Raw genomic sequence first — 16,190 nt, 5'->3', positions numbered from 1 at the left:
ATATTTATTTTCCATTGAAAGAAAGGAAAAACACAAAATCGAGATTCGAGCACACAAAAATCAGAGCACTTAGCCGTTACGCCACAAAGTGGAATACCTGTCAATAGTACATTTAAACATGCTAATTTATATTACGAATTTATGAACGTCATTTTTTAGGAAACGAAAGTAGTACCAAATTAACCTAGTTATACAAGATGACCGGTTAGCCTGTCGACTGAGCGTCGTGTTCGTAACACGAATGTCATCGGTTCGAATCCCAAGAATACGTTAAAGCTATGCGAGGTTCTCTGTTAGGGGTTAATTTTCACACGTTCAATCAAATGACGTCATGATCATGATGATTAGTAAGAGATACAATTTTATTGATCATGTAATTTGATTGGATTATTAAAAATATTATTTTTATCAAATAAAACTTTTCGAATTTCTTCTGTTGCATGAAAGAAAAATGTAATTTATGAAGGTATCGTTGAATATCATCAAAAATACGTCTGTACCGAAACAAACACCGGCACTGAATTCTTCGAAGTGCTTTCAGTACCACTTCACCCATTGAACGCACAGGACTATAATATACATTAATGTATATACTGTACTAAGAATGAGGCCTACCACTTCACCCATTGAGCGCACAGGACTATAATATACATTAATGTATATACTGTACTAAGAATGAGGCCTACCACTTCACCCATTGAACGCACACGACTATAATATACATTAATGTATATACTGTACTAAGAATGAGGCCTACCACTTCACCCATTGAAAGCACAGGACTATAATATACATTAATGTATATACTGTACTAAGAATGAGGCCTACCACTTCACCCATTGAGCGCACAGGACTATAATATACATTAATGTATATACTGTACTAAGAATGAGGCCTACCACTTCACCCATTGAAAGCACAGGACTATAATATACATTAATGTATATACTGTACTAAGAATGAGGCCTACCACTTCACCCATTGAAAGCACAGGACTATAATATACATTAATGTATATACTGTACTAAGAATGAGGCCTACCACTCCACCCATTGAAAGCACAGGACTATAATATACATTAATGTATATACTGTACTAAGAATGAGGCCTACCACTTCACCCATTGAAAGCACAGGACTATAATATACATTAATGTATATACTGTACTAAGAATGAGGCCTACCACTTCACCCATTGAGCGCACAGGACTATAATATACATTAATGTATATACTGTACTAAGAATGAGGCCTACCACTTCACCCATTGAAAGCACAGGACTATAATATACATTAATGTATATACTGTACTAAGAATGAGGCCTACCACTTCACCCATTGAAAGCACAGGACTATAATATACATTAATGTATATACTGTACTAAGAATGAGGCCTACCACTCCACCCATTGAAAGCACAGGACTATAATATACATTAATGTATATACTGTACTAAGAATGAGGCCTACCACTTCACCCATTGAAAGCACAGGACTATAATATACATTAATGTATATACTGTACTAAGAATGAGCCCTACCACTTCACCCATTGAAAGCACAGGACTATAATATACATTAATGTATATACTGTACTAAGAATGAGGCCTACCACTTCACCCATTGAAAGCACAGGACTATAATATACATTAATGTATACACTGTACTAAGAATGAGGCCTACCACTTCACCCATTGAAAGCACAGGACTATAATATACATTAATGTATACACTGTACTAAGAATGAGGCCTACCACTTCACCCATTGAAAGCACAGGACTATAATATACATTAATGTATATACTGTACTAAGAATGAGGCCTACCACTTCACCCATTGAAAGCACAGGACTATAATATACATTAATGTATATACTGTACTAAGAATGAGGCCTACCACTTCACCCATTGAAAGCACAGGACTATAATATACATTAATGTATATACTGTACTAAGAATGAGGCCTACCACTTCACCCATTGAAAGCACAGGACTATAATATACATTAATGTATATACTGTACTAAGAATGAGGCCTACCACTTCACCCATTGAAAGCACAGGACTACTTTTACACAAGTTTATATACTTACAATGAGGCCTACTACTACGCCCATTGAAAGCACAAGATTACTGCTACACAAGAAGTCAGTTTATTTCTCTGAGTTTATTCCGAGAATTGCACATACAAAGAAACGATGTTAAAACATCAATCATGTTCCCGTGGAAGAAGAGACCACTTTATCAAAATAATATGCTTTGTGATTTTAAACCAATAAAAGTTTGTAGCAATTTCTCCAGAAAAAAAACTTTCCGATTTTACATTCAATTATCATCAAATGAGCCTGCTGTTGTAGAACCATATCAAATATTATTTTGAAATCATTTCTACATAAAACCAAATATATAATCAGAGAGGGCGCCATTTAACTTTCAAACACATCAATGATACAGAAATTAAATCCGTATTTGTTTTTTAACCATTTCTAAAAATTTAAAAACACACACACAGATAAAAGTATTACTTGAAAATTTTACATTATTATTATGATATATTTTTTTTAACATTTACACACAACAGTTTTTCCTTCAATTGCCGAAAACACAACATACAACATAAACCTTTGGGTCAAATTTTTGGTGAAAACTACAATCAAAATTAGGAAAAAATGTCCATGATTTAATTTATACATTTCCAATGTAATAAAAAAAACACCCCTCAAACCCCAGAAATCGAAGGTACAATTTTTACAACAGATCTTAATAATTTCACATTTGATTAATAAGTTATTATTATTATTCAAAATTAACATAATTCAAATGAATATTCATATGAAGTGATCAGATATTTAATTTAATAATAATAAAGTAATGAATAAACTCGGCAAGAAAACAAATTAGATGCTAACTAACTTCCCTAAATCGTAGAATACGTATATTTTGTACACGTTAAGTACAACATGAATACTACTAGTATAATACTATCTGCTGTATGTTAATACAATTAAAAACTACCTTTAACTACAGTAGTATGGCAATCTATGCAGGAGCAACGGTTTTCTATTATTTAAAATGGAACATATTACAGTATTGACATTAAATGAACAGGAAATTAGGGAGGTGGAATGTTAACTTTCTGATACATCCATGTGACACCATATCAAATTGTGTTTGTTTGTTAAACAAACCTATTCAAATGCACAACAACAAAATGAAATTTAAAAATGGATACAATCTTACTTTCTGAGGTTGGTAAGCAAATGTTATTATTATAATAATTAATATATTATTTTATAGTTTTGCTGTTGTCATCGTCGATCTTGAAGTCTTTCTCAGCAATCACAATTGATCCTTCAATCAATATCCTACCTGAGACCCTTCAGTACATTATCACACTATGTTAAAATATATACCACCATTTATCAAAATCAGTAGAAACCATAGAATGATCAAACACATTCTGTGTGATCAACACTGTCATTGTTATAGTAAAGCTGACATGAAACTCTACACATGTTCTGTATCTTTACCTTCGAGACATGTATACAGCGAATGCAGATACAGCAGCAAGGCTTAACACTACGCATATGTCTCTCCAACTTGCATTTTCTGTTTGGTACCTCATTGCGCTAATCTGTAACATAAAAAAAAACAATAAAATTATCAAAAATTAATTAAATTCAAGCATTTTGGTATTTAGTATTAATTTTAAAGGTTTAAAAATTTTTTTAAATTATCTGTACCAATTAATGTATTTATAAACATAGATGTTGAAGGTATTAATTTATTTAAGATTATATAAATAGAAAATCTATTTTACATGCATAGATTAAAAGTACAGCATACTGTTAAAAATTCAAACGGTTAAGTTCTAATAAGTTACAACAATATAGCAATGACTCGCTGGATTTAATCAATCAATTTTTACATTCCAGAATATAAATAAAAAAAAACACAAATAAAACTACATTGACAAAATTAATTCAATACCGATATTGGGTAAAGAACGATTATAAAAAGCATACAGAAAATTATAATATTATAATACATGTTAGTATGTGTTGGATATGGTATTGGATTCCTGAAAACCACAAGGTAATGAGAAAAACCACAGTTCATAAGTAATTATCAATCTCTTTGTCTCCTTTCTTCATGTCATGCTGTGGTTCACTATGTTACTTTTCTCTGGGCAATACTTTTAAAATGTTAATAAACACAATAACATGCTACTTACCCAACCTCCTTGTTCCGCTATCCACTGTGCAATTTTTTCGGTGATTATAAACTTGACAATTGATTCAATAATTTTTTTAATAAAATGTGTTGCATTTCTGGCAACGTCCATTGCAATTCGATAGCCAAACATCAACAGAGCAGCTATCCTTCCCCAGTTAATTCCCTCTCGGAACAACCTAACATTTATTTAAAATAAATATCAACCTATGATTTTAATTTTGAATTTATTAGGAAAATCATCATAAAAAATACATACAAAGTGATAACAAAAATTACTGTGACATTACAAATAATACATTTATAAAAGATTTTCCAGGATAGCCAAAAAGCTTATTAGCTTATTTCCATTGGGATCTACTGTACTACTACACAATTTGTTTACTATCAGTTATTTCACAGAAACTCGACCTATATCTCCTGTAGATATTAGTTTCCAATTAATATTTCAGATTGCAGAATATTAAATGATTATATTGTAAGCTATGCTTACAAGATCAATCAATAATCAATAATAATTTATTTCTCAAATAAAAACAAAATACAGTTAACATTTTCTAAAATAATACATAAATTAAATATTGACATCACATAATTAATACAGTGATTTCATAAACAAAAAACATTTTGAGAAATTGTTATTTTTACATAAATGTTCAGAATCACACATACTCACCTTTTCGCAACACCTGCAAAGGCTTGGTATGCTGTTGCTGGGGTAATATTTAGAGAATTTATCATCTGGCGAAATTCATCTCTGTACTGAGAATCAATCTGATCACCAATTTGGGCAAGTTGTCGGCCAACCATTGATGAATTACTGTACAACAATTTGAGAATATAATATTTAAATTGAATTGCTCCTCATTGTTAGTACATTGTATGTACAAAATTAGCAAACATAATATAAATAATATTACTATAAAAATAATTTCAATGGTATATTATATACTGTACTGAGAGGATTTGATGATACAAAATCGGCTAAATGATGAATTACTGTACAACAATTTGAGAATATAATATTTAACAATTGAATTGCTCCTCATTGTTACATTGTATACAAAATAGGCAAACAAATTATAAATAATATTACTGTACTGTACAATAAAAAATAACTAAATTGGTATTTTATATAGCGTACTGTACCTGAGAGGATTTGATGATACAAAATCGGCTAAATTTGGTGTAGCTACAACTACGTCTTCCTCCTCATTTCTTAAGGCCATGTGCAACCTTTGTGACATAAAGCTTCGTATAACATCTTCAGCTTGTTCAGAAACGTTTGCTTCTGTGTCGGGTATGCGGGGGTCATGCGGTTCATCCTCCATAACAGTTGTTGTACTTGAACAACCACCAGGTCGACCACTAGCCATGCTTTTAATTTTAAACTTTAAATTTATTGCAATTTATTAACCTACAATAAATAAATATTTTTTTATAAATTATACAAATATCGTTGACAAATAAATGTCATCACACTCACAAAATTACTTTTTTAAAGTAACTCAGTAATAATATGTATTTACTATAAGTATAGGCCTACTACTAAGTACTATGACTAGGCATAGGCCTAGTTAGGCTATGTAATTAATATCGTTATGTCTAAAGATACGGTACCGTATCCATACTTTTAAAAACTAAAGGTACGGTAATTATAGAGGGCGCTATGTAATGTGGATGTTAATCAAATAGGTTATTGCATTGGTTTTCTGCAAGCCAGCTGTGTAGCCTAGTGGGCATGTGGTGAGGCTTTGGCTTACGGGGTTGTTGGTTCGATACTCTTCTTGACGTCTTTTTTTTATTTTTTTTTTTTAGTTTTTAATTTAAGAGAGATTATTTAGAGGGTTAGGTTTTTAATATTTAGGAAGGAGTTTAATATTTAGGAAGGAGTTTTATATTTAGGAACGAGTTTTATATTTAGGTACGAGTTTTAGGAAGGCAATTTTACCGTACTTTTAGCAAACAGAAGCGCCCTCTATAATTACCGTATCTTTAGTTTTTAAAAGCATGGATACGGTACCGTATCTTTAGCAACGGCGAATTAATATTCAATTCAAATTCAATGTTTTTTTCTCAGCCTTTGCCTGCCAAAATTCTGCTCAGTGAGGAGGATATAACAACGTATAGGGAGATACTTTGGAATACTTTTAGGCTTATAGTTAGGCTACTACTAGACCTACTAGCCTAGAGATAGCCAAGATTATGGTCGAACCGACCGCCAACAAAAGCGGCCGCACGATTGTTGTTGGAAGAGGTTATTTTTTTTAAAGCTAGCCTAGGCTAGAGAGAGGCGGCGCTACGCCGAGGCGGCGCTACTGCAGTTTCGCACCACACTGTTATATCTTCGATATCTTCGTTTTTTACACTCACAACATAATATTATGTAACATGTTTATACGATTCGATCACTTACTAAGTAATTTTTTTTAAATAACAATACTTTTCAAAACATTTTAAACAATACTGAACTCGCTGTCAACACACTGCGAAATGTTCGCCATATTTATCACTTAATTGCCAGAATTTATGCTTCATTTTACCCCAAAAATTCTAGAAACTATAGAGGGCAGTGTTATAAAATCCGATTACACATATAGGCCTATTTAGTTTTGAAAAGCAAGAAATGTTTTCAGCTGGCAAAATAATAAATGTTAAATTAATATTTCATTATTAGTATTAATATTTATATTAATGGTTCCTATCAATGTTTTATGTACGGACTCATATCGTCGCCCTTTTGATATGTTGTACAGCTGGTTCTTTATAAAAACCACTCTTTGCAGTTTAAAAATAAAAACAGAAAATAAAACATACATTGATTTCTGGCAATTTTCTGATTCTAAAATGGCCACAGTTCGATCGAAGTATTCGCGAAAAAAGGAGCTGTTTTGAAAGGCATTTTTTGTTATGATAAAGGTAATTAACGGTGGCTAAATCATGGGAACATGTTACATAATGGCCCAAAATTGTATGGTGTTGGTGTGAGAAAAAAATTAAGCGAGAAATCGAAGATATAACAGTGTGGTGCGAAACTGCAGTAGCGCCGAGAGAGGCTACATTACCAAAATCTAAACTCGCCTAGTCTAGGGCTAGGCCTATGCTAATATATAACAATATACTTACTACTGTTGCAGTCTTCAAGACGAACTGTGTATGCTTATAAAACAAAGCTACTTATATCAACTTGTATTGTGAAATCATTCAATTTAGACACAAAACGAAGAATGACTCACGACGTCTTTTTATGTGTGTTTGCTGCTCTCCCCGTGAGAGGCTCCAAAATCAAAATCATCGATTTTACCAAAGAGTATCACAAGAATGAGTATTCCGCGATTTTTGCATGAGAAATTTGTAACAGAGAGCTCCAGTGAGTGATGCCCGCCCTCATAAGGGCGGATGTATACATACTAAATAAGACTTGATTTAATAGACATGATACATGTCACATTAAATAGAATTATGATGATAGTTTTTGCAATTGTAAACTCTTTTATAATACATATTTATTAACAAACTAGTGTTTATTCTTTTACAGACAATTATTTACTAACATGCTAAGTTAGTTCACAAAAAAGGCCTAACACAGCAACACCAAAAATCAACGAATATTACTCAGCACGGCCTATTCTTTACCATTGCCGTGTACTACTGTACGCCCGGTAAATTAAGTATTGTTTTTATGATATAAATTAGTATAAAACACATGTTATTAATAGGAGAAAATGTTAAATGTCATTAACATTTATTTGTTTTACCAGAAACAAGTTAAATATAGGAATATTATTAAACTATCCTTCGTGAAAACGCGTAAACACCAACACGCCCGGTCACGCGAACAATTAAATATTCAAATAGTACTTAACATGATGTTGGCATGTAGTTGATAACATTTTTATCATCGGAAAATACTCCGGTGGTCCAGCATTTGATTAGTGAAACCTTCACAAAAAGTTGTATACATCCCAGATACATCCACACTTATGGCGGCGCCCTACCACATGGACAATATTACTTCTTTGATTTTACACGAAATATGCAGGTATATAAAATATACCAAATTGGCTAGTTGAGAATTCTCAACTATTACCGCAGTACGCCTGTACGACGAAGCCTACCGGTATAATGGGATAGGCTGATTTCCTTGTTAACTTAAGGGGTAATTTATTACTGAATTATGATTGGTAGTAAAGGAAATTTACTGGAATCCTATTGGATGGTAAGGTGGCAGTAGGACCATGTCCATCCCATTGCAGTAATAAAGTTGAGCCACCTGCGACCATTACAATGTCCTACCATGCTAATGTAGGAGTGGGGAAATGTTATGCTTACTACCGTTTCTTTTAATAATTTAGTACAATTAATAAGAATAAAGAATACACTTAACAATATACAACAAATAACATTAATGTACGATGTAGTTTAACACTGTTCTCAACTATAGTCATTTTGGTATACTTGAGCACATTGATAAAGAATAGGATAAACTTAACAATATACAACAAATAACAATAATGTACGATCCCGTTTAACACTGTTCTCAACTATAGTCATTTTGGTATACTTGAGCACAGTGATAAATAATAGGATAAACTTAACAATATACAACAACAATGTACGATCCCGTTTAACACTGTTCTCAACTATAGTCATTTTGGTATACTAGAGCACAGTGATAAAGAATAGGATAAACTTAACAATATACAACAAATAACATTAATGTACGATCCCGTTTAACACTGTTCTCAACTATAGTCATTTTGGTATACTTGAGCACATTGATAAAGAATAGGATAAACTTAACAATATACAACAAATAACAATAATGTACGATCCCGTTTAACACTGTTCTCAACTATAGTAATTTTGGTATACTTGAGCACAGTGATAAATAATAGGATAAACTTAACAATATACAACAACAATGTACGATCCCGTTTAACACTGTTCTCAACTATAGTCATTTTGGTATACTAGAGCACAGTGATAAAGAATAGGATAAACTTAACAATATACAACAAATAACATTAATGTACGATCCAGTTTAACACTGTTCTCAACTATAGTCATTTTGGTATACTTGAGCACAGTGATAAAGAATAGGATAAACTTAACAATATACAACAAATAACATCAATGTACGATCCCGTTTAACACTGTTCTCAACTATAGTCATTTTGGTGTACTTGAGCACAGTGATAAAGAATAGGATAAACTTAATAATATACAACAAATAACATTAATGTACGATCCCGTTTAACACTGTTCTCAACTATAGTCATTTTGGTATACTAGAGCACAGTGATAAAGAATAGGATAAACTTAACAATATACAACAAATAACATTAATGTACGATCCCGTTTAACACTGTTCTCAACTATAGTCATTTTGGTATACTTGAGCACATTGGGATAAAGAATAGGATAAACTTAACAATATACAACAAATAACAATAATGTACGATCCCGTTTAACACTGTTCTCAACTATAGTCATTTTGGTATACTTGAGCACAGTGATAAATAATAGGATAAACTTAACAATATACAACAACAATGTACGATCCCGTTTAACACTGTTCTCAACTATAGTCATTTTGGTATACTAGAGCACAGTGAAAAAGAATAGGATAAACTTAACAATATACAACAAATAACATTAATGTACGATCCAGTTTAACACTGTTCTCAACTATAGTCATTTTGGTATACTTGAGCACAGTGATAAAGAATAGGATAAACTTAACAATATACAACAAATAACATCAATGTACGATCCCGTTTAACACTGTTCTCAACTATAGTCATTTTGGTGTACTTGAGCACAGTGATAAAGAATAGGATAAACTTAATAATATACAACAAATAACATTAATGTACGATCCCGTTTAACACTGTTCTCAACTATAGTCATTTTGGTATACTTGAGCACAGTGATAAAGAATAGGATAAACTTAACAATATACAACAAAAAACATTAATGTACGATCCAGTTTAACACTGTTCTCAACTATAGTCATTTTGGTATACTTGAGAACAGTTATAAAGAATAGGATAAACTTAACAATATACAACAAAAAACATTAATGTACGATCCCGTTTAACACTGTTCTCAACTATAGTCATTTTGGTATACTTGAGCACAGTGATAAAGAATAGGATAAACTTAACAATATACAACAAAAAACATTAATGTACGATCCAGTTTAACACTGTTCTCAACTATAGTCATTTTGGTATACTTGAGAACAGTGATAAAGAATAGGATAAAGTTAACAATATACAACAAATAGCATTAAGGTATGATCCCGTTTAACACTGTTCTCAACTATAGTCATTTTTGTATACTTCAGCACAGTGATAAAGAATAGGATAAACTTAATAATATACAACAAATAACATTAATGTACGATTCAGTTTACCACTGTTCTCAACTATAGTCATTTTGGTATACTTGAGCACAGTGATAAAGAATAGGATAAACTTAACAATATACAACAAAAAACATTAATGTACACGATTCTGTTTAACACTGTTCTCAACTATAGTCATTTTCATATACTTGAGCACAGTGATAATATGAAAAACATAATAACACTATAATATTTGTAGGTGAATGACGCGGACACGTACATATGTTCATAAGTAATTGATATAAATTGACTTTTAAAAGTGGAATTAACACAAATGATTGTAGATAAATATGACGTGAATTGCACGTACATTATGTTGGTGAGTAGTATATTTATATAAATCGACTTTGAAAAGTGAAATAACACTAATATTTGTAGATGAATATGACGTGGACACGTACATATATTGATTAGTATATTGATATAAATCGACTTTTAAAAGTCAAATTAACACTAATATTTGTAGATGAATATGACTTGGACACGATTTACATATGTTGATGAGTATATTGATATAAATCGACTTTTAAAAGTGAAATAACACTAATATTTGTAGATGAATATGACGTGGACACGTACATATATTGATTAGTATATTGATATAAATCGACTTTTAAAAGTCAAATTAACACTAATATTTGTAGATGAATATGACTTGGACACGATTTAAATATGTTGATGAGTATATTGATATAAATCGACTTTTAAAAGTGAAATAACACTAATATTTGTAGATGAATATGACGTGGACACGTACGGTACATAATGTTGATGAGTATATTGATATAAATCGACTTTTAAAAGTGAAATAACACTATTGATTGTAGATGAATATGACGTGAACAAGTACATTTATTGATGAGTATATTGATATAAATCGACTTTTAAAAGTGAAATAACACTATTAGTTGTACACTACCGTATTGATCATATATGAATATGACGTGAATTGCACGTACATATGTTGATGAGTAGGCCTATATTGATATAATTGACTTCGAAAAGTGAAATAACACTGATTTGTAAATGAATATGACGTGGACAAGTACATTTATTGATGAGTATATTGATAAATCGACTTTTAAAAGTGAAATAACACTAATATTTATAGATAAATATGACGTGGACACGTACACATGTTGATGAGTATATTGATATAAATCGACTTTTAAAAGTGGAATTAACACTATTGATTGTAGACGTGAATTGCACGTACATATGTTGATGAGTGTATTGATATAAATCGACTAAACGTTAAATAACACTATATCTTGTACAAGTACCCTCACTTGCACTGATGAAGGGCTAGTGTTGCCCGAAAACTCTGCTAACTTTTCTGGCTGTTTTACTTTATCGTTTTGATTTAGCTTTTCGCTTCTTTTTTTGTATCTCCATTGAGACCACAGCATTGTTATTATTTCAGTATTTTGCCTTTGGATTTACTAATATTAAAAGTGAAATAACACTAATGACTATAGATGATATGACATTTATGTTGATGTATATATTTTTGTATATATAATATGCACACGTACATACGTTGATAGGTATTGATATAAATAGATTTTTAAAAGTACGGTAATAGACACTTTATTTGTAGATGAATACGACATGGACAAGTTGCAATAAATTCTATCGTTATATCGTATGTTGATGAGTATTGATATAAATCGACTTTTTTAAAGTGGAATAACACTAAAATGTATAGATGGATATGGCCTCAACAAGTATTGTATTAAGCGGTACTGTATATTGATAGACTTCATACCTGTAATGTCAATGAAATCTGGCAACAAGAATTGTGTTTGATCCTCCTAATAGTATTCTAATAATCTTGGTTTGTAAAGGAGGCATGAACAATCTAAACGCATAGCCAGGGGAGGGGTTGGAGTTTCGAATAAACTCCCCTGTGCCCGTCCTACGGTTGTTGTGAACTTTTTAGTAGCGTGCAAACGCGACTCTACAGCTCACTATGTCGGTCGGTCGGTCGGTAAGCACCAACTCAAATTTGAGCACGCGACTGCAGCCATGTATAGGCCTATGGCCTGTTTATACTAGAAGTCAGCAGTGAAAGTATATGTAAATAATATGTGTTAATATAGAATTAGTTTTTTTTATTTAATAAATAGTATTAAAGTTGATCTTATTCTTTATCTGTGATTAATTATACTCAAATGACTATAGTTTAAAACAGTATTAAACGGCATCGTAGATTAATGTTATTTGCTGTTTATTCGAAGTTTATCCTATTCTTTATCACTGTGCTCAAGTATACCAAAATGACTATAGTTCAGAACAGGGTTAAACTGGATCGTACATTAATGTTATTTGTTGTATATTGTTAAGTTTATCCTATTCTTTATCACTGTGCTGAAGTATACCAAAATGACTATAGTCGAGAAGAGTGTTAAACGGGATCGTACATTAATGTTATTTGTTGTATATTGTTAAGTTTATCCTATTCTTTATCACTGTGCTCAAGTATACCAAAATGACTATAGTCGAGAACAGTGTTAAACGGGTTCATACATTAATGTTATTTGTTGTATATTATTAAGTTTATCCTATTCTTTATCACTGTGCTTAACTATACCAAAATGACTATAGTTGAAAACAGTGTTAAACGGGATCGTACATTAATGCTATTTGTTGTATATTATTAAGTTTATCCTATTCTTTATCACTGTGCTCAAGTATACCAAAATGACTATAGTCGAGAACAGTGTTAAACGGGATCGTACATTAATGTTATTTGTTGTATATTATTAAGTTTATCCTATTCTTTATCACTGTGCTTAAGTATACCAAAATGACTATAGTCGAGAACAGTGTTAAACGGGATCGTACATTAATGTTATTTGTTGTATATTATTAAGTTTATCCTATTCTTTATCACTGTGCTCAAGTATACCAAAATGACTATAGTCGAGAACAGTGTTAAACGGGATCATACATTAATGTTATTTGTTGTATATTATTAAGTTTATCCTATTCTTTATCACTGTGCTTAACTATACCAAAATGACTATAGTTGAGAACAGTGTTAAACGGGATCGTACATTAATGCTATTTGTTGTATATTATTAAGTTTATCCTATTCTTTATCACTGTGCTCAAGTATACCAAAATGACTATAGTCGAGAACAGTGTTAAACGGGATCATACCTTAATGCTATTTGTTGTATATTATTAAGTTGATCCTATTCTTTATCACTGTGCTTAAGTATACCAAAATGACTATAGTTGAGAACAGTGTTAAACTGGATCGTACATTAATGTTATTTGTTGTATATTATTAAGTTTATCCTATTCTTTATCACTGTGCTCAAGTATACCAAAATGACTATAGTTGAGAACAGTGTTAAACTGGATCGTACATTAATGCTATTTGTTGTATATTATTAAGTTTATCCTATTCTTTATCACTGTGCTCAAGTATACCAAAATGACTATAGTTGAGAACAGTGTTAAACGGGATCGTACATTAATGTTATTTGTTGTATATTTTTAAGTTTATCCTATTCTTTATCACTGTGCTCAAGTATACCAAAATGACTATAGTTGAGAACAGTGTTAAACTAAATCGTACATTAATGTTATTTGTTGTATATTGTTAAGTTTATCCTATTCTTTATCACTGTGCTCAAGTATACCAAAATGACTATAGTTGAGAACAGTGTTAAACGGGATCATACATTAATGTTATTTGTTGTATATTGTTAAGTTTATCCTATTCTTTATCACTGTTCTCAAGTATACCAAAATGACTATAGTTGAGAACAGTGTTAAACTGGATCGTACATTAATGTTTTTTGTTGTATATTGTTAAGTTTATCCTATTCTTTATCACTGTGCTCAAGTATACCAAAATGTCTATAGTTGAGAACAGTGTTAAACTGGATCGTACATTAATGCTATTTGTTGTATATTGTTAAGTTTATCCTATTCTTTATAACTGTGCTCAAGTATACTAAAATGACTATAGTTGAGAACAGTGGTAAACTGGATCGTACATTAATTTTATCCTTTGCTTTACTGTGCTTTGATTTGATAAGCAAGTTTGGTTGCCCCGCCCCCATATGCTGCCTACTAAATTAGGATTCCCTAGCTTTTCTATAAAAATTGAAGTACCCACAATGCACGTTATACGGAAGTCATAGTCTTGTAAAATACAGACACAATAGTTTTTATCGTATTGTTTTCATTTAAATATCACTAAGATTGTCTTAAACTACAAACAACTAAAATTATTGAAGGTATGCAAGTGTTTCTAAATGTTTACTACTGGTAGTATTAATAAAATTTGGATTATATCATTTTCCAGAAAGGTAGAAAAAAACATAAAATAGTTGAGAATTCTCAACTAGCCAGGATGGTATAGGAAATATAGCTCAAATATGGAGCTATATTCGGACCATCAAAATGAAGACATGAACATGCTCATGGACATTGATTATTAACAACTTAGGGAGTTTTAAAGGAAGATGTGATTGGATATTGAGGGAGAGCGTCATTTCGACAATCGAGCATTCTCTACTCTCTCCTAGTATCAAGTAGTGGAAACATGTTTTTTTTCCCTTCGTAATTGATAGTGTTTTATAGTAAAGTTTAAAGGGATCCGGTGCTTATCAATTCAGTTACAGTATTATTTGTTTACATTTTCTGCAAAGTAGATGTGTTAATCCAATTCACTTCCATGATTTCCTCTAAAAGTTTTCTTTTGTATGAAGTGTAGAAACATTTCTTGAATTTGCGTTTTATTAACGTGTATCATTTTCATTTAGTTTTGTAGAACTTTTGTGAACCACTTTGGAAATCAATATATTTGTATTAATAAAGATTAAGTAAAATTAAGTAACCATAGCAAAATTAAAGTATTGTGTTCCTGGGGTATCATTTTGGGTATATGGAACACAATGCATTATATTATGATGAATAAACCACTGTAATATGAGGCCGTTTTCCTATGTTAAAGCATTGTGTTCCTGGGGTATCATTTTGGGTATATGGAACACAATGCATTATATATAATGAATAAACCACTGTAATAAGCAATGAGGCCGTTTTCTTATGTTAAAGCATTGTGTTCCTGTGGTATCATTTTGGGTATATGGAACACAATGCATTATATATAATGAATAAACCACTGTAATAAGCAATGAGGCCGTTTTCCTATGTTAAACCATTGTGTTCATGTGGTATCATTTTGGGTATATGGAACACAATGCATTATATATGATGAATAAACCACTGTAATAAGCAATGAGGCCGTTTTTCTATGTTAAAGCATTGTGATCCTGGGGTATCATTTTGGGTATATGGAACACAATGCATTATATATAATGAATAAACCACAATACGAGGCCGTTTTCCTATGTTAAAGCATTGTGTTCCTGTGGTATCATTTTGGGTATATGGAACACAATGCATTATATATAATGAATAAACCACAATACGAGGCCGTTTTCCTATGTTAAAGCATTGTGTTCCTGGGGTATCATTTTGGGTACATGGAACACAATGCATTATATATAATGAATAAACCACTGT

At 31.3% G+C, this 16,190-nt stretch overlaps 1 protein-coding gene across 1 annotated transcript; it reads right to left on the bottom strand.

The window, feature by feature from the left end:
• Positions 1–2,134: 2,134 nt before the first annotated feature.
• On the bottom strand, positions 2,135–7,531 carry LOC140039939 (bcl-2 homologous antagonist/killer-like). Its single transcript, XM_072085535.1, has 5 exons — positions 7,355–7,531; positions 5,378–5,645; positions 4,905–5,048; positions 4,230–4,407; positions 2,135–3,629 (listed from the first exon to the last, which is right to left on the bottom strand). The coding sequence occupies exons 2-5, from the start codon at positions 5,602–5,604 to the stop codon at positions 3,522–3,524; spliced, it is 657 nt and encodes a 218-aa protein (XP_071941636.1). The 5' UTR covers positions 5,605–5,645; positions 7,355–7,531; the 3' UTR covers positions 2,135–3,521.
• Positions 7,532–16,190: the final 8,659 nt, after the last annotated feature.

The sequence above is a fragment of the Antedon mediterranea genome, chromosome 2 (assembly GCF_964355755.1).
Source record: "Antedon mediterranea chromosome 2, ecAntMedi1.1, whole genome shotgun sequence".
NCBI lineage: Eukaryota > Metazoa > Echinodermata > Crinoidea > Comatulida > Antedonidae > Antedon > Antedon mediterranea.
The sequence above is the reverse complement of the archived record's forward strand: the minus strand, read 5'-3'. Positions and strand labels throughout refer to the sequence as shown.

Bases quoted from the DNA above. Each gene is read 5' to 3' on its own strand.
- LOC140039939 (XM_072085535.1), bottom strand. From the start codon at position 5,604: ATGGCTAGTGGTCGACCTGGTGGTTGTTCAAGTACAACAACTGTTATG. The intron at 5,049-5,377 runs GTACAGTACGCT...ATTGTTGTACAG, and splicing joins GTATCATCAAATCCTCTCAG to TAATTCATCAATGGTTGGCC. The intron at 3,630-4,229 runs GTAAGTAGCATG...TTTATGTTACAG, and splicing joins TAGCGGAACAAGGAGGTTGG to ATTAGCGCAATGAGGTACCA.